The sequence below is a fragment of the Budorcas taxicolor genome, chromosome 4, assembly GCF_023091745.1.
Source record: "Budorcas taxicolor isolate Tak-1 chromosome 4, Takin1.1, whole genome shotgun sequence".
Classification (NCBI taxonomy): domain Eukaryota; kingdom Metazoa; phylum Chordata; class Mammalia; order Artiodactyla; family Bovidae; genus Budorcas; species Budorcas taxicolor.
The window spans coordinates 106,678,192-106,704,701 of NC_068913.1; the positions used below are offsets into that span (position 1 = coordinate 106,678,192).

At 40.7% G+C, this 26,510-nt stretch overlaps 1 protein-coding gene across 1 annotated transcript; it reads right to left on the reverse strand.

Moving 5' to 3' along the window:
* Nucleotides 1–317: 317 nt before the first annotated feature.
* Nucleotides 318–5,783, reverse strand: PRSS37 (serine protease 37). Its single transcript, XM_052639229.1, has 5 exons — nucleotides 5,750–5,783; nucleotides 3,442–3,583; nucleotides 1,973–2,226; nucleotides 1,014–1,150; nucleotides 318–458 (listed from the first exon to the last, which is right to left on the reverse strand). Exons 1-5 carry the CDS (start codon nucleotides 5,781–5,783, stop codon nucleotides 318–320), a joined length of 708 nt encoding a protein of 235 aa, XP_052495189.1.
* Between the last annotated feature and the right edge of the window lie 20,727 nt (nucleotides 5,784–26,510).

Sequence of the window (26,510 nt, forward strand, 5' to 3'; positions counted from 1 at the left end):
ATGTTAAGTAACTTCTCTTTGTCTCATTTTTCCCATTTGTAAAGTGGGAAGAAAAGACAACCTTGTGGATTTGTTATAAGCTTTAAATGGATAATAGGTATAACCCAGGACAGTGTGGAAAGTGCTTATTTCATGTTTCATTCTTGGTTCTTCAGCTCATTGTGGGATATGCGCAGAGATACAAATGAGAGAACACGAGATACTGGTGTGATAAATTCAAATATTTCTATTTGGATGTTTTATTTTGAATTTGGGGTAAGTTGTGGTTGGTATCATCCATGGCAGGGCCACTGGGACGCTTAGGGAGAAACATGGTCTCATTTGTCTTTAGTGGTGCTCTCAATCCAGCTGACATATTTCTGAATGTTGGTGTAGATGCCCACATCCCCTCCCATGAAGTGTCCGACCTCAATCCCCTGCAGCTTGTTTTTGCAGATGACAGTAGCAACGGCCACCTCCTACAAGGGATCACACAGAGAGAGGGAGGCAGACAGATGCGGTCAGATCTCCTTATAGGCACTCTCTAGTCCCCATGTGGATGCACCCTGGCTAGAGGTAGCGTGCTGCATCAAGATAAGAGTCCTCAGACTGGAAGCTTGATTCATTCATCTAACTTTGTCGCAACTAGCCTTGCGTGACATTGAGAAAGTCAGAGAAAAGCCTTTCTAGAACTCACATGTAAAAGGAGTCAAACTCCACTTACTTGAACTGGTGAAGCCTGTTTCAATTTGTGAAGTATTTGAATTATTTTTTTTTAAGCACTACCCATTTTCAGTTGCAGCTATGAGAATAAAAACCAATTATTAACTCTAGGTGTTGCGTGATGCCCCTTAATGAATATAGACATCTCTAATGAGGGTCCTTTACTGAAGATAATGGGAAGCTTTGCTGCAGCCTTACCAAATTCTCAAAAATTTATGAAGTTGTGGGCTTTCTATTTTTTAAATACTGTGGTTAAATAGTTAACTAGACATATCCAAATGAATGAAAATTGGATAGAGAGAAAAGATTACCCCAAAAATTCGACTGAACACTTTTAGAAATTTAACACATATGGAGTTTCTGTGGCTTTTTCCTTGTTCGGTTTCCTGGCAGGCTGTGTTGGACATCACAGGGGCCTCCAGGTTCTGCCTTAAATCAGGGTGTCTGCCTGAGGGAAGACAGAGATAAAAGAAACCTTCCTGTTCACAAATGCCATTTAGCTCTCCAATCCCCAGTCTCTGTTTCAACTGAACAATACTTGAGCCACCTGATGTGAAGAGCTGACTCATTTGAAAAGACCGATGCTGGGAAAGATTGAGGGCAGGAGGAGAAGGGGACCACAGAGGATGAGATGGTTGGATGGCATCACCGACTCAATGGACATGGGTTTGGGTGGACTCCGGGAGATGGTGATGGACAGGGAGGCCTGGCGTGTAGCAGTCCATGGGGTGGCAAAGAGCCAGACACGACTGAGTGACTGAACTGAACTGAACAAAATAATGAGGAAGAAAGAAGACGTGATTTTGTGCATGGTTATGAGAGTTAATCTTGAGGATTTTGAAATGGCCTTTATGCCTCTTTAAAAAGCAGCATTTTCTTTCTACTTTGTGTCTGTTCTTGGAGGAATAAGAGGTGACCTGACTCAAGTTCTCAGGTGTCCTCCACAAGAGAAGTGAGCCAGTATGGGAAAGAGAAGCCTTTTTAATGTGAACTCTGACCATCAGGAGGCGTGGCTTCTGTGCTGAGTCAGGTGGCCTGGTGGCTCCATCTGCCAAAGCTCTGAAGAAGCAGTAGGGCTTTAGACACCCTGGGAAAGGAGGACTCTGGGCTTCTGGGAGGGTCTCTTTTTGCCAGACCCCTCAGATAGTACCTCCCCTTTGTCTCCCCCTCCACCCTCCTCCGCTCTCAGTTACACAGACATGGGGCTCCTCCCCCACCTGTCTCATCAGATATAACTGACAACCTGATGCTCGGGGGCAGGTGCACTCACCATTGTTGTTTTGGCTCCAGTCCAAACCGGAAAGCATGCAGATGGTGCCTGGCTTGACGGTGCTGGTGGCCAGGGCAATGGGCTGGACTTTTTCGTTGAGGATGGCGGGCTTAGCCAGCCTAATGAGCATGAGGTCATCTTGGGGCGCACTATGACTGTGGTTCCAGTAGCGGATAATCTGGATAGGGCTAATTGTCTGCTCTGTCCCATCTCTGATTCTGATCCTGAAATTTCCCAGCATCACCTTCAGATTTCTGGAAGGATAAGGGGTTGGAAGTCACCATCATCATCACTGTTGTATCATCATCAAAGCTGAGGTTACAGTGGGCCAGGTGCTTTGCCAAGAGCTTTGTCTGAGTCCTGGATTCACTAATTTACTACTCACAACAGCAGTGATTTGAAACAGAATCCCCGTGTTACAGGTGGAGGAATGGAGGCACACGGGAGTATTCACCCATGGTCACACAGTTAAGTGTTGGAGTCTTTAACTTCTCCATTTTCATGTAGTGGGAGAGAAAAGAATGCATGGTCTAGAAATATTATTTCCCCTCCTTTCCAGCTCCAGCCTGTCTGGGCATTTCCAATCTGGTGTTGGGAAGAGAATGAGGTGACTTGAGTGTTGGACAGCTCCTGTTTGCTTTATCAGATCTCCTCACAACTCTATTTCATCCATCTCTGTACTTTGGAAGGTGAAATAGGTGGATTAAGTCAATGAGCTTTCTTGTCCTCTGGCGTTTGATTGGTATTTGGCTGATAAGAAGCACCAAAAAGGAATTGGAAGGAGAAGGGAGAGGTTGGGGTGTTTATCCTCCCACCTGCCCCGCCCCGTTGGGTTGCCACAGGGCTGTGGCTGTTGACCGTCTCCTGACAGAAGGTTAGGACCTCTATCAGGCCATCTCTGCACAGTGCTGTCTCTGTCTCTCTCACGGACTCTTTTCCTCTCCCCGCTTAAAATCATTCTCCCCGTGCCCCTTTAGGTCTGGGAGTAGTAAGTGCATCTTTCTAGTACTGAACCCCAGAGGAACTGAACTGCTGTCTATGTTTTCCCTGTAACTAGACCATACCTTTGTCATTAGTTCTTTTTATAAATTCTCAATTTAATAAAATCTGAGTGCACCATCAGTTGCCTGCTGGTTCCTTAACTGACAAAACTCATATTGCCAGTAAAAAAACCTTGGGAAGACTGATGGGAGACTGAGGAGGCTCCCCAGTGGCCCTGTTGACATGCGGGGCTGGATGACTGTTGTGGAGGCGCTGCCATGTGCAGCGTAGGATGTTAAGCAGCATCCTTGCCCTGGCATCTGTTCACCAGGCAGATGCCGTTAGCACAGCCCTCCCCGCAGCCCTCACTCTGTTGTGACAACCAAGAATGTCTTCCTTTGCCAAATGTACCCTGGGGGGAATGTTGCCCCTGTTTGAGAATCACCAATGCAAAGTGAGTAGAGTGGGTGAGGATGCTCAACACTCACGGTAGGTAGCAGTGAGCAGGGGCCAGCACCCAGCTGCTTTTGATGAGGACGCCCACACAGGGGTTGAAGTGAGACTTGAGGTAGACCAAATAGGGGGCAGGGTCATCTTTCTGCACAGATGAGTGAGCGGAGAAAAATGTCCCTGAGGAATAGATATGAGAAGTTCTTAGAACAAACAAGACAGTCAACAGCTTCCTAGCTGAATGGAAAATACGGACGATTTTAAAGAAGTAATCAGTTGGGCAGGAAATGTGAAGGTACTTGACATTAAAAAATCAAAATGTACATGAAAATGACATACCATTGTATCTAATAGTTTTGATAATGATTTTTGTCTGAAGGAGATCAGCTCTGGGATTTCTTTGGAAGGAATGATGCTAAAGCTGAAACTCCAGTACTTTAGCCACCTCATGCGAAGAGTTGACTCATTGGAAAAGACTCTGATGCTGGTGGGGGGTTGGGGGCAGGAGGAGAAGGGGACGACCAAGGATGAGATGGCTGGATGGCATCACTGACTCGATGGATGTGAGTCTGAGTGAACTCTGGGAGTTGGTGATGGACAGGGAGGCCTGGCGTGCTGCGACTCATGGGGTCACAAAGAGTCGGATGCGACTGAGCAACTGAACTAAACTGAACTGAACAATGTTCAACCTAAGAAAGTACGATGAGAAAGACTCTCATTTACTACTTATAGGAATGGGAATTGATTCTGTCTTCTTCAAAAGCAATTTAAAAATGACCATCAAGAATTGTAAATGGTTTGTCCCCTTTGACCTAATAATTACAACCCTAAGAATTCTTGATTCTAAAGAAATAATCAGATGTAGATCAAGATTATTAGTTAATGTGCTCATTTTAACACTATTTATAATAGGTAATTCTTGAGCTACCCTTGTGGCTCAGCTGGTAAAGAATTTGCCTGCAATGTGGGAGACTGGGTTCAATCCCTGGCTTGGGAAGATCCCCTGGAGAAGGAAATGGCAACCCACTCCAGTATTCTTGCCTGGAGAATCCCATGGATGGAGGAGCCTGGTAGGCTACAGGATAGCAAAGAGTTGGACATGACTGAGTGACTTCACTTTCTTTCTTTCTTACAATAGGTAAATGTTTTAAATATGAATGTCCGATACAGTAATGTTGGATATTGAAATACAAAGGGTTGTGAACAAATGGAACAGCATATATATTAAAACTGCATTTATAAAGAATATTAAACAGCAAAGGAATACTAATAACCTTTCAGTTAAAAAATAATAAAAATGTACATTTAATCTAGTAATCCAATTATCTAAGAACAAGTAAAGAATCAAAAATAAACCATTAAAATAAATAAAATAAAGCCTGGGAATAAATTCAAACAGTGCATTAGCGTGTGTTGACTGAGGGGACTATGAATGATGTTTATTTTTTATACTTTTTAATATTTCTCAATTTTCTAGTGTGACTGTGCAGTGCTTTTATAAATGAATTAGTTTAAGAAAAAGAGAAGAAAGAGGAGGAAGGCTGATTCTAATATCAGAAATATTGTTTTTGTTTCAGCTGCCCTTGGTTCTTATGTTAATCCCTTCCAAGCCCAGGCCTGTACCTCACCACGCCCTTTTCTGTGAAGTCACACTGTTAGAAACCCCAAGGAAAAAAGGGTGGGGTATAAATAAGGACAAGAGCCATTGCACTCTTGTTCTAAATCTTCACAATGACTCTATAATGTAGGTAGTAATATCCCCATTTTGACTGTAGAAACTGAAGCCCAGATAGATTAATTAACTTGTCCAAGCTCACGAACAGCTAATTTGTGATGCAACAACCTAGGCAGTCCGGGTGTGGTGGGAAAGGCTGGTCTGGCGAATTCAGAAGAGCTTCACGATAGGGAGTACAGGATGGAGGATCCTTGCATTTGGTCTTTTGTTCCCATCTTCTCCATTCCCCGCATTCTGAGTCTCTAAGCTTTTGCAACAGGGAGGCATATCAATCATCAAAATGAGTTCTCTGTCCTTGTGACTGCACTGAGACTTGCCCCTGTGTGATGAAGCCTGTAATTTGGAATAGCCGTGGCAGAACACTCACTGTTGAGTGTTGAGTGTGGGACTCTCCAAGGTAGACATACACCATAAACTGCCCCCAAGTTTAGCACTGGGCTCCTCAGCCTGTCCAGAGAGCCTTTGGCCAGTCTGAGAGGGGATCCCCAGTGCTACTCCTGACAGTTTCTCTTGACTCTTTTTTGCACCATCCCCACATCCTGCACCTGCTCTCCTCTGTTCTATATTAACCTGTGCCTTATATGACAGAGTAGAAAGTCCTGGATACATACCAGCAAGGACACTCAAACAGAAGGTAAATTTCATAGTCTCCCCTTGTGAGGTGCAGAAGATCAGCAGAGTATGGAGCTCTCCGTTCAGTAGTTTCTCTGGAACACCTAGTAGAACCAGTGGGTATGGTTAGGCAGGAGGGTTGAAAGGCAGCTCTGGGCATGAGCAGAACAGGGGAAGAGGGCTCTAACAGGCAGATGGAGGCCCTTCTGTTCCAGGGAAGGTGGGGGACTATGCCTCTCACGGAAAGACAAGGAAGCTTTGTGTCTGGACTTCAGGACCCAGGTCCCTCAATTTACTGTCCCTAAAAGCCCATCTGCCTAAAAGCAGTCCAGCTGTCTGGGGGAAAGGGAACTCCAGGCTTAGGACTTATGTCCCCATGGAGTTTTTCAGGCCAGAGCTGTGGGGGACAGGATTCTACACCTTAGTTCAGGAAGACGGTGTGCCCAGGTTTGCTCTGAGCCCCCTAACAGTTACTTATACTTTTCTTCAGCCCCTCCCCTCTTTATTACATTAGCTTCATCTTTCCCTGGGGTCACTATTTCATCACTCCGCCATCATAGCTTGGCCTGGTTGTTGTCATCAGCAGGTCTGAGCTAAGGAAATGGGGAAACGTAAAGCATTCATTGAGCAGTCATTTTGACAGTCAGGGAATGATTTACATTCCAGATTACATTAGATCTAGGTTCTACTGAATGGTTGGCAGGACTAAGTGCTTTTTAAATAGTGAAGGGATTGGTCAGCCAATAATAGACTGCCATGTCATCCTTGGATAATTGGGAACACAGAGTCTGGATGCTAATAGCCAACATTCTGTGAGCATTTACTGCATCCCAGCCACTGACCACAGTTCTTTACAGACATTGTTAGTGGTGATTTTATATCAGGTTTTATATAAAAACCTGAGATACAAAATTAAGTAAGCTTTGTATCATTCTTACCCCTGAAAATTTCATAAACTCATAGTCTCATTCCAGTGTCACAACCACCCTGGAAAGATGAGTCACGGCTGGTATGATTCTTTCTTTTCTCCTGATCTGTAGTGACAGGACTGAAACAAAGAATTTAAATGATTTTCTCAAAATCACACGTGGCTGGAAAGACTAGAAGTACAGTATCTATATTTTATTACTGGATACCCACCGCTTTTTAGCCACATCCTCCAAGCTTCACCTCATCAGCCAGCATTCATGAATCCTGGAAAATTACATAGTCACTCAGACAAATTTCCTGAAGTGTGGAATGAAAAGTTAGCATGGGGACTTCTCTCGTGGTCCAGTGGTTAAGAATCTGCCTGCCAGTGCAGGGGAGACGGAGTCAATCCTGCTCGGGGAAAATCTCACGTGGTGCAGATCTCTTGGTGCAGCTGAGCCCCTGCACCACAACTACTGCGCCTGAGCTCTAGAGCCCGCAAGCCGCAACTACGGAAGCCTGTGTGCCTGGAGCCTGTGCTCCGCAGCAAGAGAAGCCACTTCAGTGAGAAGCCCGGACACCACAAGGAAGAATATCCCCTGCTTGCCACAACTGGAGATAGTCCGTGCGTCGCAATGAAGACCCTGCGCCACCAAAAAGAAGTTTTTAAAAGTTACCATGGCACATACTTTCCTAAACCTCACAATGAACACAGAGCCACACTGGGATCAGGGCTCGTTTATGAAATACACTTGAGATTCCTGGACAGGATGGAGTTGTGGAAGGTTTTCTGCGGTGGGGGTTCAGTTCAGTTCAGTCGCTCAGTTGTGTCTGACTCTTTGCGGCCCCATGAATCGCAGCACGCCAGGCCTCCCTGTCCATCACCAATTCCCTAAGTTTACCCAAACTCATGTCCATCGAGTTGGTGATGCCATCCAGCCATCTCATCCTCTGTCGTCCCCTTCTCCTGCTGCCCCCAATCCCTCCCAGCATCAGAGTCTTTTCCAATGAGTCAACTCTTCGCATGAGGTGGCCAAAGTATTGGAGTTTCAGCTTCAGCATCAGTCCTTCCAAAGAACACCCAGGACTGATCTCTTTTAGGATGGACTGGTTGGATCTCCTTGCAGTCCAAGGGACTCTCAAGAGTCTTCTCCAACACCATAGTTCAAAAGCATCAATTCTTTGGTGCTCAGCCTTCTTTATACTCCAACTCTCACATCCATACATGACCGCTGGAAAAACCATAGCCTTGACTAGATGGGCCTTTGTTGGCAAAGTAATATCTCTACTTTTCAATATGCTGCCTAGGTTGGTCGTAACTTTCCTTCCAAGGAGTAAGCATCTTTTCATTTCATGGCTGCAGTCACCATCTGCAGTGATTTTGGAGCCCACAAAAATAAAGTCTGACACTGTTTCCATTGTTTCCCCATCTATTTCCCATGAAACGATGGGACCAAGATGCCATGATCTTCGTTTTCTGAATATTGAGCTTTAAGCCAACTTTTTCACTCTCTTCTTTCACTTTCATCAAGAGGCAGTTTAGTTCCTCTTCACTTTCTGCCATAAGTAGGGGTCATTCTGCATATCTGAGGTTATTGATATTTCTCCTGGCAATCTTGATTCCAGCTTGTGCTTCTTCCAGCCCAATGTTTCTCATGATGTACTCTGCATATAAGTTAAATAAGCAGGGTGACAATATACAGCCTTGATGGACTCCTTTTCCTATTTGGAACCAGTCTGTTGTTCCATGTCCAGTTCTAACTGTTGCTTCCTGACCTGCATATAGGTTTCTTAAGAGGCAGGTCAGGTGGTCTGGTATTCCCATCTCTTTCAGAATTTTCCACAGTTTATTGTGATCCACACAGTCAAAGGCTTTGGCATGGTCAATGAAGCAGAAATAGGTGTTTTTCTGGAACTCTCTTGCTTTTTTGATGATCCAGCAGATGTTGGCAATTTGATCTCTGGTTCCTCTGCCTTTTCTGAAACCAGCTTGAACATCTGGAAGTTTATGGTTCACGTTTTGCTGAAGCTTGGCTTGGAGAATTTTGAGCATTACTTAACTAGCGTGTGAGATGAGTGCAATTGTGCGGTAATGGTGGGGGTGGGATTAGTTAAATAGAGGTTAAAAATTTGAGAAGGAGAGAGACTTTACTGTCAGGTTGTTTTCTCCTAGTTCTTTTGGATGAATTCTGGGCCAGGAAGGGAGTTTGTCTGGGGATGTGAGGACTGAGAGCAGAAAAGCAGATTTTCTGGAGAAGCTGGCACCGGGGTCTGCTGCCTGTTGATGAGCTTCACATTGGTATCTGTAGCCCAGAGCTCTGGTCCTGCATACACGACTGCTTCCTGGAAACCACTGTTTGCATCTCCTCTCGGCTCCTGAAATGTAGCCTGTCAAGCTAAACTCCTTATTCCTCTAGCCTTTCAAATTCAGTCTTCTGCCTCTTTTCCTCCTTTTAGGAGACAGCCCCACCTTTCAGTTAAAATTTTTTCTCTTTTTCTGACCACTCAATCCCAAAGTCCATCCTGCTTCCCCAGATCTCTCCAGTCCATCCATGGCTTTCCATTCTCACTGCTGCCACCCTACTCCATGCCATAATCTTGACTTACCTGAACTAATGCATGTGCCTGCCTACTATTGCTCCACTTAACCTTGTTTTACTCAGTCATCTTTCCTAAAATGTACATGAGAGAGTATTAGTCTCTTTCTTAAAACTCTTGAGCAGTTCCCTACTGACTGTAGAATGACCCCTGGCATGATTTAGGAAGATCCCTTGACATCACCTCACTTCGTCACGTCTCATCCCCTCTTTGCCACCCCCTCCTGCCTGCCCACCCCACATACTTATTTGCAGGCCTGCAAAACTACTTTCAAGTGTGAATTTTCTTGTTTTAATAAATAACTTTTTTACGATACATTAGTCTTTGAATGTTTCCTTTAGTTTGCCAATTTCATTTTTTCCCCCTTTTTCTTTTGAGATATTGATATCTGATACAGCATTGTTCTCAAAGTTTCTCTTTGTGAAAGATAACTTTAGAATCCTATGAGTATATATGTATATGTACGATATTCAACATTTCCTCATGTTTGTAAATTTCTTATCATTAAGTTCTTTATTAGAGTTATTATAGATTCCATACATATATATACATGGAGATATACCTGTCCGTGGCCTCATTCCACAGAATATCTAAGGTTTAAAGGGACTCTAAATCTATTACTGTTTCATTCTGTCATCTAACACATTTTCTATTTAAGTAATATCCTTGTTGTATTTGGGCTTCCCTTGTGGTTCAGCTGGTAAAGAAGCTGTCTGCAATGTGGGAGACCTGGTTTCGATCCCTGGGTTGGGAAGATACCCTGGAGAAGGGAAAGGCTACCCACTCCAGTATTCTGGCCTGGAGAGTTCCATGGACTGTATAGTCCATGGGGTCACAAAGAGTCGGACGCAACTGAGCGACTTTCACTCACACTTGTTGTATTTGCTTCCAAAAAATCCATTTAAACAAGGCAGGCACAGAGAAAGGAGAGAGTGAGTGAACAAGAGTACGCTGTCCCAGAGGGTAGTGTAGCAGGAACAGATTTGGAGGTCTGACAGGGGCCTCTAGTACTGGTGTTGGTTGAGAACTTCTCTCAAATGGTATTTGTGAACGCAACCTGTACAAGTGAAGCGGTTCTGAGGAGGGGTGGGCTGAGTGTGACATGAATAAAGGAGAAGGGAGTCCATGTCACAGAGAAGGGTGGAGACATAGCTCTGCTTCATCAGAGTAGCCCAGAAAGCAGAGGACCAATGGGACATGTAGAGGGAGGGGTGCTAGTTAAACATTGTGGGGAAGAAACTGGTAAAAAGAACTGCAAAGCTAGGGAAAGAACTTGGGATGAATTTTAATACCACAGAAAGTTCACTCGCTTCTCACTTCCTTAGATAAGGGATAAGGCTTAGACCCCTGAAACTCATCTTCCCATAGGGCAGATATCAATTAGACTGCGAGGATTTCCGTGCCAATTGACTCCTTTTTTATACTAAGGATCAAGACTGGGAGAAGCAGCCTCTAAATGACAGACTTATAGAGTCCTCATCCCAGTTCTCTCATTTGCACTTCATCCTGCTCTTCAGAATCCCTAAGTGGGTTATAAGTTCTGTTCCTGCTTTGTGACTATTCCCATTACAACCTTATCCTCAGGACGAGATTCAGGCATCAACATGAAGTATATTCTGTTATCCTTGCTGATGATAACTGGTGAGTGACTAAAGGTATCTCTGTCTTGTTTGATTGGGCCTCAACTATGAGGTAAGGCTGTAGAGCTCTGTTGGGAGGGAGAGCTGATGGGCCAGAAACAGGGAAGTTTGGGAAATATGTCATCTACCAGTCATTGTCTGTACAGGCTGTGCAGAAGCTTTTTAGTTTGATGTACCATCACTTGTTGATTTTTGCTTTTGTTGCTTGTAGTGTTACTGTTGTATCAAAAAAATTGTTAAGACCCATGTTAAGGAGTTTCTTCCCTATGTTTCCTTCTAGGAATTTTATGGTATCCCTTTTATAATAGCATAAAAAAATAAAATACCTAGGAATAAACTTAACAAAGGAAGTGAAAGATCTGTACAATGAAAACTGTAAGACTTTGAAGAAAGAAATTAAACAAGACATAAACAAAATTGAGATATCTCATGTTCATGGATTGAAAGAATTAATGTTGTTAAAATTTCCTTACTACCCAAAACCATCTATAGATTCAATGAAATCTCCATTAAAATTCCAACGACATTTTTCACAGAAATAAAAGAGCAGTCCTAAAATTTATATGGAATCACAAAAGACCTTAAATAGCCAAAGCAATCCTGAGAACAAAGCCAGAAGCATCACACTTCAGACTATACCACAAAACTATAGTAATTAGAACATTGTGGTATTGGCATAAAAATAGAAACGTAGAACAGTGAAACAGAATAGAGAGCCTAGAAATAAATGCTTATATATTCAATCAGTTGATATTTGACAAAGGAGGTAAGAACCCTCTACGAAGAAGGGATAGTTTCTGCAATAAATGGTGTTGGGAAAACTGAATAACCACATGCAGAAAACTGAAATGGAAAACCTGTCTTACACCACTCGCAAAAATTAACTCAAAATGAATTAAATACTTAAACAAAAGACCCAAAGCCTTGAGATTCCTAGAAGAAAACATAGGAAAGAAGCTCCTAATTGATTTTCAAATGTTGAACCAGTCCTGCATACATAGCAGAAATCCCACATGGTCTTAGAGCATCTATAATTTTTTTTATACATTGTTGAATTAGATTTGACTAATGTTTTGTTGACGATTTTTGATCATGAGAAGTTTTTTTTTTTTTTTTGTAGTTTTCTTGTAATGACTTTGTTTTTGGTATCAAGATAATGCTGGTCTCATAGAATAATTTAGGAAATATTCCTTCTGCTTCTATCTTTTGAAAAAGATTGCAGAGAATTGGTGTAATTTCTTACTTAAATGTTTGGTAGAATTCATGAGTCAACTCATCTGGGCCCAGTGCTTTCTCTTTTGGAAGGTTATTGTTTAATCGATATCTTTAATAGATATAGACATATTTAGATTGTCTATTTCTTCTTGTTTGTGTTTTGGCAGAGTATATCTTAGACAGAATTCATCTAGGTTTTCATGTTTGTAGGCATAGAGTTGTTTATAGTATTCCTTTATGGTCCTTCTGGGCTTCCGGGTGGCACAGTGGTAAAGAATCCACCTGATTATGCAGGAGACATGGGAGATGTGGGTTTGATCCTGGGTCAAAAACATCCCCTAGAGTAGGAAATGGCAACCCACTCCTGTATTCTTGCTTAGAAAATTCAGTGGACAGAGAAGTGTGGTGAGCTACAGTTCATGGGGTTGCAAAGAGTCAGACATGACTGAGCATTCACGCTAACAAGAGATAGTCTGGATTCAGGGATAGATTGTGGGAGTTAAATAAGAATTAGATTTATGTGCTGGAAGGGTTTAGAGTAAGAAGGAATAAGAACATTGCCTATGCCAGTGGTTTGCAACCTTTTTGACCATAAGAACCCCTCTTAGTCTTATTAATAAAACATGATGTATTAACATCATATGTCTTGAGAGTCCCTTGGATGGCAAGGAGATCAAACAAGTCAATCCTAAAGGAAATCAACCTGAAATACTCATTGGAAGGACTGATGCTGAAGCTGAAGCTCCAATATTTTGGCCACCTGATGCGAAGAGCTGACTCAGTAGAAAAGACCCTGATGCTGGGAAAGACGAAAGGATAAGATGGTTAGATATTATTAGCAACTCAACGAACATGAATCTGAGCAAACTCCAGGAGACAGTGAAGGACAGGGAAACCTGGTGTGCTTCAGACTATGGGGTTGCAGAGTCATACATGACTTAGTGACTGAACAACAACATTAGCATCATAAAAAGATTCAAAATATTTTAAGACTAAAAGGAGTTCTTATGCTAAAAATAGTTGTGAAGCAGGTGGCGCTAGTGGTAAAGAATCCACCTGCCAATGCAGGAGATGCAAGAGACACGGGTCTGATCTCTGGGTTGGGAAGATGTCCTGGAGTAGGAAATGGCAACGCACTGCAGTATTCTTGCCTGGAGAATCCCATGGACAGAGGAGCCTGGTAGACAACAGTCCATGGGTTTGCAGAGAGTCAGACATTACTGAAACAACTGAGCATGCATTCATGTATGCATGGCAGAAACCAGTTAGTATTCAACAGATTAAAAAATGCATGCATGTATATATTTGGACAGAAGTACACATGTCTGTATACATAATATTAGCCTTTAGTGATGATGCTTGCTTGATATATGAATCCATAAAACTCTTGCATTAATTTCAGAGCCTTCCCATGGCCCCTTGCATGCAAAGTGAGTTTTACTCTAATCTCTCATTAATTCATTTGTATAATACCTATGTATTGAGTTTATACCATGTGCTCAGCATTATGCTGAATGCTTGGGGATATTGCATAAATCATTGTTCTTTTACTACTTGTTAGATGAAAACCCATAGACCCAGAAATATAAACTGATATAGCAAGAGAAACCCCAGTTGGAACAGAGATTTTTTTAAAATAAGTAATAGTTTTATATTTTCCTGTCTCCTTTCCTGAACTGGAGAAAGCAATATTTGACCTAACTTGTTGAACCCACTAACCAGATGCCACCAAGAACAACACCAAGAATTTTTTAAAGTGAGGTTTATTTAACTTTATGCAGCAGGGACAACCTCCAGAGAACGTCATGTGTTCGTCATCATTTACTAGTTGTATGACCTTAAGTATGTTTCCTAAGGTTCAGTTCTTACCTTGTAAAATAATATAAAATGTATCCACTCTATCTTGTTTCCCTTGAAAATTAAAAAAAATTGCTTTTTTTTTTTAAAGAACTTAAAGTGCTTAGTGTGGCTTCACAGGTGGTCCAGTGGTAAATAATCCACTTGCCAGTGTAAGAGACATGGGTTCAATCCCTGGTTTGGGAAGATACCCTGGAGGAGGAAATGGTAACCCACTCTAGTATTCTTTCCTGGGAAGTATTCTTGCCCATAGACAGAGAGGCCTTGTGGGCTACAGTCCATGGGATCTCAAAAGAGTTGGACACAACTGAGTGACTAAACAACAATAACAAAATGCTTAGTACAGTGTTTGTACAGTATGGGACTCTAGTACCATGAAGTGAAAAGTGAAACACTGGACTAGGTTGCCATTTCCTTCTCCAGGAGTACTTCCTGAACCAGGAATTGAACCCACGTCCCTAACATTGACAGGTGGATTCTTTACCACTGAACCACCTGTGAAATCCCACTAAGCACTTTCAGTTCAGTTCAGTTGCTCAGGGGTGTCTGACTCTTTGCAACCACATGAAACACAGCACTCTGTCCATCACCAACTCCCAGAGTCCACCTAAACCCATGTCCATTGAGTCGGTGATGCCATCCAACCATCTCATTCTCTGTTGTCTTCTTCTCCTCCTGTCCTCAATCTCTCCCAGCATCAGGGTCTTTTCAAATGAGTCAGCTTTCACATCAGGTGGCCAAAGTATTGGAGTTTCAGTTTCAATATCAGTCCTACCAATGGACACCCAGGACTGATCTCCTTTAGGATAGACTGGTTGGATCTCCTTGCAGTCCAAGGAACTCTCAAGAGTCTTCTCCAATACCACAGTTCAAAAGCATCCATTTTTTGGTGCTCAGCTTTCTTTGTCCAACTCTTTGTAAGAGTCCAACTCTTACATCCATACATGTCCACTGGAAAAACCATAGCCTTGACTAGATGGACCTTTGTTGACAGAGTAATGTCTCTGCTTTTTAATATGCTATCTAGGTTGGTCATAACTTTCCTTCCAAGGAGTAAAAGTCTTTTATTTTCATGGATGCAATCATCATCTGCAGTGATTTTGGAGATCAAAAAAATAAAGTCAGCCCCTGTTTCCACTGTTTGCCCATCTATTTGTCACGAAGTGATAGGACCGGATGCCGTGATCTTAGTTTTCTGCATGTTGAGCTTTAAGCCAATGTTTTTACTCTCCTCTTTCACTTTCGTCAAGAGACTCTTTAGTTCTTCTTCACTTTTTGACGTAAGTAGGGTGTCATCTGCATATCTGGGGTTATTGATATTTCTTCTGGCAATCTTGATTCCAGCTTGTGCTTCTTCCAGCCCAGCATTTCTCATGATGTACTCTGCATATAAGTTTAATAAGCATGGTGACAAATATACAGCCTTGATGTACTCCTTTTCCTATTTGGAACCAGTCTGTTGTTCCATGTCCAGTTCTAACTGTTGCTTCCTGACCTGCATATAGGTTTCTCAAGAGGCAGGTCAGGTGGTCTGGTAGTCCCATCTCTTTCAGGATTTTCCACAGTTTATTGTGATCCACACAGTCAAAGGCTTTGGCATAGTCAATAAAGCAGAAATAGATGTTTTTCTGGAACTCTCTTGCTTTTTTGATGATCCAGCGGATGTTAGCAATTTGATCTCTGGTTCCTCTGCCTTTTCTAAAACCAGCTTGGATATCTGAAAGTTCACGGTTCATGTATTGCTGAAGACTGGGTTGGAGAATTTTGAGCATTACTTTACTAGCATGTAACAGAAACAGAAGATACTAAGAAGAGGTGGCAAGAATACACAGAAGAACTGTACAAAAAAGATCTTCATGACCAAGATGATCATGATGATGTGATCACTCACCTAGAGCCAGACATCCTGAAATGTGAAGTCAAGTGGGCCGTAGAAAGCATCACTATGAACAAAGCTAGTAAGGTGATGGAATTCCAGTGGAGCTATTTCAAATCCTGAAAGATGATGCTATGAAAGTGCTGCACTCAATATGCCAGCAAATGTGGAAAACTCAGCAGTGGCCGTACTGGAAAAGGTCAGTTTTCATTCCAGTTCCAAAGAAAGGCAATGCCAAAGAATGCTCAAACTACCGCACAACTGCACTCATCTCACATGCTAGTAAAGTAATGCTCAAAATTCTCCAAGCCAGGCTTCAGCAATACGTGAACTGTGAACTTCCAGATGTTCAAGCTGGTTTTAGAAAAGGCAGAGGAACCAGAGATCAAATTGTCAACATCCGCTGGATCATGGAAAAAACAAGAGAATTCCAGAAAAACATCTATTTCTGCTTCATTGACTATGCCAAAGCCTTTGACTGTGTGGATCACAATAAACTGTGCAAAATTCTGAAAGAAATGGGAAGACCAGACCACCTGACCTGCCTCTTGAGAAACCTATATGCAGGTCAGGAAGCAACAGTTAGAACTGGACATGGAACAACAGATTGGTTCCGAATAGGAAACGGAGTACGTCAGGCTGCATATTGTCACCCTGCTTATTTAACTTCTGTGCAGAGTACATCATGAGAAATGCTGGGCTGGAAGAAGCACAAGCTGGAATCAAGATTGCCAGGAGAAATATCAATAACCTGATATGCAGATGACACCACCCTTATGGCAGAAAGTGAAGAGGAACTAAAACATCTCTTGATGAAGGTGAAAGAGGAGAGTGAAAAAGTTGGCTTAAAGCTCAACATTCAGAAAATGAATATCATGGCACCTGGTCCCATCACTTCATGGGAAATAGATGGGGAAACAGTGGAAACAGTGTCAGACTTCATTTTTTTGGCTCCAAAATCAGTGCAGATGGTGACTGCAGCCATGAAATTAAAAGACATTTACTCCTTGGGAGGAAAGTTATGACCAACCTAGATAGCATATTCAAAAGCAGAGACATTACTTTGCTGACTAAGGTCCGTCTAGTCAAGGCTATGGTTTTTCCAGTGGTCATGTATGGATGTGAGAATTGGACTGTGAAGAAAGCTGAGTGCCGAAGAATTGATGCTTTTGAACTCTGGTGTTGGAGAAGACTTGCAAGTCCCTTGGACTGCAAGGAGATCCAATCAGTCCATCCTAAAGGAGATCAGTCCTAGGTGTTCTTTGGAACGAATGATGCTGAAGCTGAAACTCCAGTACTTTGGGCACCTCATGTGAAGAGTTGACTCATTGGAAAAGACTCTGATGCTGGGAGGGATTGGGGGCAGGAGGAGAAGGGGAAGACAGAGGATGAGATGGCTGGATGGCATCACCGACTCAATGGATGTGAGTCTGAGTGAACTCCAGGCATTGGTGATGGACATGGAGGCCTGGCGTGCTGCAATTCATGGGGGCGCAAAGAGTCAGACACGACTAAGTGACTGAACTTACTAGCGTGTGAGATGAGTGCAATTGTGCGGGAGTTTGAGCATTCTTTGGCATTGCCTTTCTTTGGGATGGCTTCCCTGGTGACTCAGAGGTTAAAGCATCTGCCTGCAATGCGGGAGACGTGGGTTCAATCCCTGGGTTGGGAAGATCCCCTGGAGAAGGAAATGGCAACCCACTCCAGTACTCTTGCCTGGAGAATCCCATGGATGGAGGAGCCTGTTGTGCTATAGTCCACAGGGTTGCAAAGAGTTGGACACGATTTAGCGACTTCACTTTCAGTTTCACTTTCTTTGGGATTGGAATGAAAACTGACCTTTTCCAGTCCTGTGGCCACTGCTGAGTTTTCCAAATTGGCTGGCATATTAAGTGCAGCACTTTCACAGCATCATCTTTTAGGATTTGAAGTAGCTCAACTGGAATTCCATCACCTCCACTAGCTTTGTTCGTAGTGATGCTTTCTAAAGCCCACTTGACTTCACATTCCAGGATGTCTGGCTCCAGGTGAGTGATTACACCATTGTGATTATCTTGGTCGTGAAGATCTTTTTAGTGCAGTTTTTCTGTGTTTTCTTGCCACCTCTTCTTAATATCTTCTGCTTCTGTTAAGTCCCTACCATTTCTATCCTTTATCGAGCCCATCTTTGCATGAAATGTTCCCTTGGTATCTCTATTTTCTTGAAGAGATATCTAGTCTTTCCCATTCTGTTGTTTTCCCCTATTTCTTTGCATTGATCGCTGAGGAAGGGTTTCTTATCTCTCCTTGCTGTTCTTTGAAACTCTACATTCAAATGGGTATATCTTTCCTTTTCTCCTTTGCTTTTGGCTTTCTTTCTTTTCACAGCTGTTTGTAAGGCCTCCTCAGGCAACCATTTTGCTTTTTTCATTTCTTTTTCTTGTGGATGGTCTTAATTCCTGTCTCCTATGCAATGTCATGAACTTCCATCTATAGTTCATCAGGCACTCTGCCTATCAGATATAGTCCCTTAAATCTATTTCTCACTTCCACTGTATAATCATAATGGATTTGATTTAGGTCATACCTGAATGGTCTAGTGTTTTTCTCCACTTTTTTCAATTTAAGTCTGAATTTGACAATAAGGACTTCATGATCTTAGCCACAGTCAGTTCCTGGTCTTGTTTTTGCTGACTGTATAGAGCTTCTTCATCTTTGGCTGCAAAGAATATAATCAATCTGATTTCGATGTCAACCATCTGGTGATGTCCATGTGTAGAGTCTTCTCTTGTGTTGTTGGAAGAGGGTGTTTGCTATGACCAGTGCGTTCTCTTGGCAGAACTCTATTAGTTTTTGCCCTGCTTCATTCTGTACTCCAAGACCAAATTTGCCTGTTACTCCAGGTGTTTCTTGACTTCCTACTTTTGCATTCCAGTCCCCTATAATGAACAGGACATCTTTTTGGGGTGTCAGTTCTAGAAGGTCTTGTAGGTCTTCATAGAACTGTTCAACTTCAGCTTCTTCAGGATTACTGGTTGGAGCATAGACTTGGATTACTGTGATATTGAATGGTTTGCCTTAGAAATGAACAGAGATCATTCTGTTGTTTTTGAGATTGCACTTTAGATACTTTAAAAATACATTAAAAAATTTTCACAGGAAATAAAAAGGTGGAGTGGATGCAGTTTATATTATTTTACAAAGTAAGAACTTAACCTTAGGAAATTTACTTGAAGTCGTATAACTAGTAAATGATGGTTGATTCAAGGATCCTGACTTCAGTCTATCTGAGTCCAATACCCGTGTATGTCCTTCTTCTCTGCATGATCTCCCTGCTTCTCTTCAGAAGCAAATGGAAGCCCACTCCAGTGTTCTTGCGTGGGAAATCCCATGGACAGAGGAGCCTGGTGGGCTACAGTCCATGGGGTCAGAAAAGAATTGGATATCACTGAGCGACTAAGCAACAATAGCAAAGTGCTTAGTACAGTCTTTGTACAGTATGAGACTCAGTACCATAGGGTAGGCTAAGTGATTATTGTGGGAAATATTTATACTATCTGACACTGGCATCTTAAAATCTCCATATCCATGCCAGTTCCCTTTCATCAGCTGGGTTATATCCCAATGATTCTTCTCTTTGTGTGTTTCAGGTGTTATTTCAATTTTTATTGAAGATACTGCAGACCTAAACAATCTTTTCTATTTATTATATCTGAAATCCAGTTACAAGCCCTGTATGGGGACTCTGATTGCTCCTCAGTGGGTGATAACGGCAGCACACTGCTTCTTACCGTAAGTGGTGGGGAATGTTCTACTCTATTAAGGCTTCCAGGCTGGGGCTCAGCATGCCTGTGGAAATTCTATAGAACTTGTGCTAGTCAGGAAGTCTTAATGATTTGATGGTAAAAGGGAGCTCAAGTACACAGATAAAATTTAACTACACATTCTTATGTTTAACATGTCCAGAAAGGAAAGTTTTATGGTATAGTATAATATTTCATATACACATAAAAATAAACCTGCATTTTTAAGATTCATCCAAAACTGTTAGATGTAACTGTATTTCATTTTTTATTGCTGTATAATTTTTCAATGTGAATGTCACCCAGTTTGGTTCATTCTTTTCTTGGTAGATGTTTCAGTTATTTCTAGCTTTCTGCTATTTTGAAGTATTACTGTAAACATACTTGTACCATGTACCTTAGAACTTATTCTTGTATATGTATCTGTGAGAGATATTCTGTATCTATATATGTATTGGTATCACAACATATTGATTTGTATCGGTAAGTATACCTGTTGGTATATAAATAGAATATATAATAAAGAGTGGAATTTCTTGGTTGTAGAGCTTGCAGATGTTTATTTGTACACACCTTCCAGCAATTTATGAGTTCTTCCAACACTGGGTATTGTCAAGCTCTTTAATTTTTTTGCTGATTAACTGTCAATTATCCTAATGGTGTTACTTTGACTAGTAGTGATGATCAACATCCTCCCTCCCCCTCCTCCTCTTCCTTCTCCTGACAATAATGTATCTTTTGGGAAATACTCTCTTTTGTCTTTTAAACTTTTGTGTATTATAAAAATACTGCTTCATAGGATTTCTATAAGTGCTCTAGATATTACTCGTTTGTCAGTTATACATGTTGAAAATATCTTCCACTCTGTGGCTTTATCTTCTCTTTAGGGTGTATTTTCATGCATAAGAGTTCTTAATGTAAAAAAAGAGAGAGAATATATAAATAAATAAATATTTATAAATAATAAATTATATATATATATATATATATATAAATAGAAACCCACATGGTACTTTGCAACTAACATTTAAGACATATATTCAAACATATAAAGCATGCAAGCTTTCAGTGAAAAAAATAAGTGATTCATTAATATAAAAAGAGTTCTTAACTTCAGTATAATTAAATTTAAAACTTGAATTTTCAGTCTTTATTTGTGGTTATTGATCATTGTGCCTAGTTGAAAATATCTTTTATGATCATAAGCAGAAAGATATTCCTTTACATTTACTTCTAAAGATTTTAAAGCTTTGACTTTAATATTTAAATTTTTTGTGTAATTTGGAATTGATTTTTGTGAATGATGTGAAGTAGGGATCCAATTTTATTTTTTTTAACATATTGAGCAAAATATCCAAATATCGTTTGTAAGTAGTCCCTTCTTTCGCCACTGATCCACAGTATCTGTTTGTCATCTATCGAATTTCCATCTGTACATGGATCTGTTTCTGGGCTGTCATTGCCATTCCATTGGTTTATTTATTATAGGCCACAGTGCCTTAATAATTATGACTTCATCATAATTTGTGATGTGTGATGTGGTTGGCCAGCCATCTTATTCTTCATCAGGAATGCTTAGGAATTCTTTTACATAAATTTAAAAATCAACTTGTTGCATTCTATGAAAAATTCTATTGGGATTTATTTGGAAATGCTTTGACTTTTTATGTCAATTGGACAGTAATATCACTAATTATTAAAGAAATGCAAATCAAAACCACAATGAGATATCACCTCATACCTGTCAGAATGGTAATCATGAAAAAATGTACAAATAACAAATGTTGGAGAGGATGTGGAGAAAAGAGGACTCATATACACTATTCGTGGGAATGTAAATTGGTGTGCCAGTGTGGAAAACATTATGGAATTTCTCAAAAAACTAAAAATAAAACTGTAACATGATTCAGCAATTCCATTCCTGGGCAAATATCCAGAAAAAATGAAAACAGTAATTTAAAAAGATACATGCACCCTTGATGTTCATAGAAGCATGATTTACAGTAGCCAAGATATAGAAGCAACCCAAGTGTCCATGAACAGTTGAATGGATAAAGAAATTGTGATATATATATATCTCCACATATATATATTCAATGAGAAGTTGCTGAGCCATAAACAAAAGGAATTCTGCCATTTGCAGCAATGTCGATGGACCTAGAGAATATTATGCTTAGTCAAAGAAGTCAGAGAAAGACAAATACGATATGATTTCACTTAAATGTGGAATCTAAAAGATAATACAAATGAGTATATATGCAACACAGAAACAGACTCCCAGATAGAGAAAACAAGCTGGGATTTACCAGAGGGGAAACAGATGGAGGAAGGGGAAATTAGGGGTATGGCATTAACAGATACAGACTACTGTGTTTGAAATAGATATGCAACAAGGATATATTGTATAGAATAGGGAATTACAGCCATTACCTTTTAATGACTATGAGTGGAGAATAATCTGTAAAAATACTGAATCACTATCTTGTACACTTGAAACTAATATAATATTGTAAATCAAATATACTTCAATAAAAAGGAATAAAATAAAATTTCCACTTGATTAAATCTTCCATTTGTAAGTTTAGCATTTTGGGAGTAAATTTTCTAAATTTTTCCAAATTAAAAAAATGTTTTGATAAGGGAAACTTCTTCCACTGTTGGTTGATGGGGATGTGAATTGGGACAGCCATAATAGAAAGCAGCATGGAGGTTCCTTAAAAGATTAAAAGTAGAGTTACCATATGACCTAGCAATCCTACTCCTGGGCATATATCCAAAAGACAAAAACTCTAATTCTAAAAGATATATGCACGCCATTATTCATAGCAGCATTATTTATTGTACAATAATCAAGATGTGGAAGCAATCTAAATGTCCAATGACAGATGAATAGATAAAGAAGATGTGGTATAGCGATATAAAATGGAATATTCAGTTCAGTTCAGTCGCTCAGTCGTGTCCGACTCTTTGTGACCTCACGAATCACAGCACACCAGGCCTCCCTGTCCATCACCAACTCCCGGAGTTCACTCAAACTCCATCGAGTCGGTGATGCCATCCAGCCATCTCATCCTCTGTCTCCTTCTCCTCCTGCCCCCAATCCCTCCCAGCATCAGTCTTTTCCAGTGAGTCAGCTCTTCACATGAGGTGGCCAAAGTACTGGAGCTTCACACTCAGCCATAAAACAGAATGAAATAATGCCATTCGCAGCAACATGAGTGGACCTGGAGATTATCACACTAAGCAAGTCAAAGACAAAGATCACGGGATATCGCTTATTGTGGATTCTAAAAAAGTGATACAAATGAACTTATATAAAAATCAGAAGTAGATCTACAGACATAGAAAACAAACTTATGGTTATCAAAGGGGAAATGTAAGGAGGGATAAATGAGGAATTTTGGATTAACAGATACACACTACCGTTTTGTGGTCTGAGAATGTGATCTATGTGATCCTGATTCTTTGAAAATCATTGAGACTTAGTTTTGGGACTAGTATGGAGTCAGTTTTTATAAATGTTTCTTGTGTGGTTGAAAGAAAGTGTACTCTCTAATTTTAAGGGTGAAGGTTTTATGTATGTTAAGTATATCCAGTATATCAAACTTTTAAATTATGTAGTTCAAATCTTCTGTATCCTTTCTAATTTTTTTTTTTTTTTGGCTTGATACCAGGAAATGAGAGGATTGTGTTGAAATTATTCCTCTGTGTTAGTAGACTGGTCAAAATAGTTCTATGAATTTATTTTTATTACTTTTTGTTTTTTAAAAATATATTTTAGGCTATTTTATTTGGTATCTATAAATTTAGGTACATTTATAAATTTAGGTACTTGGTACATTCCTGGTAAAATCAAACCTGTTGTTGTATGTCATTTCTTTCTCTCATACAGTTAATATGTTTTATCTTAAAACCTATTTTTGTCAGCTTTTAATACACCAACCTGTTTTTCTTTTGGTTACTGTTGCCCTGGTATATCATGTTTATATCTTTTCTTTCCCGCCATTCTGTATCCTTTTGATTTAAGCATATATCTTAATTTATATATAGCAGGACTTAAAAAAATGTAGTACTATAATTTGTCTTTTAATTGGTGAATTTAGGCCATTTGTGGTTATTTTGATTATTGCTATGTTTATATTTGCTTTTTAGCTATTTTGAATTTCTACTGTATTTTGTTTGGGTAAAAAATACTTTGGCTTTCTTCTTAGATTAGTAATTTAGAGAACTTTTAAATTTTCCTTTTCTCTATTCTTTCAGTTGTTACTTTGTAAATTTTAATGGCTTCCCTGGTGGCTCAGCTGGTAAAGAATCCACTTGCAATGCGGGGCACCTAGGTTCGATCCCTGGGTTGCGAAGATCCCCTGGAGAAGGGAACGGCTACCCGCTCTAGTATTCTGGCCTGGAGAATTCCATGGACTGTATAGTCCATGGGGTCACAAAGAGTAGGACACGACTGACTTTCACTTTTCAAATTTTAATATGAATATTTAATAAAGTCTTAAGTTAAACAATATCCTAATGCTCATTGTAAACTCCTTCTCAGTTACTTTCCCTCATATTTCTCAGAGGCATCTACTATTCTGGTACTTTTTCACCGTAATTTAGCTTTCTGAAACATTATTTATTTTATTTTTGGTTGTGCTGGGTCTTCTTTGCTGCAAGTGGGCTTTCTCTAGTTGCAGTGAATGGGGGCTACTCTTTGTTGCAGTGCGTGGGTTTCTCGCTGTGGAGCATGGGCTCTGGAGCACAGTAGTTGTGTACAGGCTCAGTTGTCCCGCGGCATGTGCCATCTTCCCGGACCAGGGATCACACTGGTGTCTCCCGCATTGTCAGACAGATTCTTTACCACTGAGCTATCAGGAAAGCCCTCCTCCATGCCATAGAGTTGTTTTAAGCTGAAATTCACTTACCATAATTTGCCCAAGAATCATCTGTTTACTTATGAATTTTCTTCAATATAAGCAGACTTCTAAATTATAAATATATATTACGATGCTGTTGTTGTTCAGTTGCAAAGCTGTGTCTGACTCTTTGCAATCCCATGGACTGGAGCATGCCAAGCTCCCCTTCCTTCACTATTTTCTGGAGTTTACTTAAACTCCATGTCCATTGAGTCAGTGATGCTATCTAACCATCTCATCCTTTGCCGTCCCCTTCTCCCAGCATGAGGGTCTTTTCCAGTGACTTGACTCTTTGCGTCAGGTGGCCAAAGTATTGGAGCTTCAGCTTCAGCATCAGCCCGTCCAATGGATATTCAAGATTGATTTCCTTTAGGATTGACTAGTTTGATCTCTTTGTAGTCCAAGGCACTCTCAAGAGTCTTCTCCAGCACCACAGTTTTATCTTATAAACTCCCAACAGAGTGGCAAGAATAGATTGAGACAAATTATACTGCTCTTAGGAGACAGATAAATTTAGCATTTGAGATTGCAGCAGAAAAGTGGTGTTCAGTACCGATATGGTATTTATTTTACTGTTATGGTTGGAGAGATCCCTGAGTGGGAGACTCAGGGGCCTCAGAGAAGTGTCCTGTTCTGAATATAGAATCTTGAGCCATGTTAGTGAGTGGATTTCAACTGGATCTCAGTGGAACATCCAGTATTTTTGACTCTTATTCTTATAAAGGACCATCAGAAAACCCTGTTAATTCAGTGAATTTTTGATTGAGATGAGTAGAGTGTAGCATATTTGGATGATCCTCCCTAGCTTTAAAATATTTCAACTCTCTAAGCTGTTAATTATTTCATTTGTGCAATCTCATATTTCCTGTTTACCCCTAACACCCAAAGAAGTCCACTTGGAGAAACTACTTTCAGAGAAGCCTTGACTATCCACTTGTGCACTTCTTTCAGCTATTTCTGGGAGTCAAATTGAAGCTTCTCCCTGGAAATATGTTTAAATTGGAGACCAAGCTATTATATGCTTAAGTCCTGGAGGTACCATTCTCATTATAGTCTGGGTTAATGGCAACCATAAAGAAGGCTGAGTGCTGAAGAACTGATGCTTTCAAACTGTGGTGTTGGAAAAGACTCTCAAGAGTCCCTTGGACAGCAAGGAGATCAAACCAGTCAATCCTAAAGGAAATCAACCCTGAATATCCATGAGAAAGACTAATGCTGAAGCTGAAACGCCAATACTTCGGCCACCTGATGTGAAGAGCTGATTCATTGGAAAAGACCCTGATGCTGGGAAAGACTGAGGGTAGGAGAAGGAGGTAACAGAAAATGAGATGATTGTATAGGATCATCAACTCAATAGACATAAGTTGGAGCAAACTCTGGGAGACAGTGAAGGATAGGGAAGCCTGGTGTGCTGCAGTGCCTGGGGTTGCAAAGAGTTGGACATGACCAAGCAACTGAACAACAACAATGGCAACCCACTACATTTTATGGCAAACACCCTACATGACCACAAGTGGTAGCTATGCATAAAGGTTTAGATGGACAAAGATGAGAGGAGGTTAAATGGATTACTACAGAAGGAAAGTGCACGTGACTCTGTGTGTGTGTGAGGGAGACAGAAAGAAAGAGAGAGAGATTAGCCTTGTGATATGTGATAGTAGATAGTATCAACCTTTTTTCTCTCCATTTTCCAGAGATCTCCAGGTTATCTTAACTGGTGGAGCCATCACTTTTCAAGAGTTAATTGGGGAGATTCTGCCTTATGAGGAGGTCATCATTCACCCAAACTTCACTTTTACTTCTCCTAAAAATGATCTTATGCTGATAAAGTTGTCTGTACCTCTCACCTTCTTCTCTGCCAGCATGTTTCAGTTGCCTGTTTCCAATTCAAGTGACATTGCAGATTGCTTGGTTTACACCTGGGTGGAGGATAAAAGACCTTTTGGTGAGTGACTGTCAAAAAAGAATAATTAGCTGTA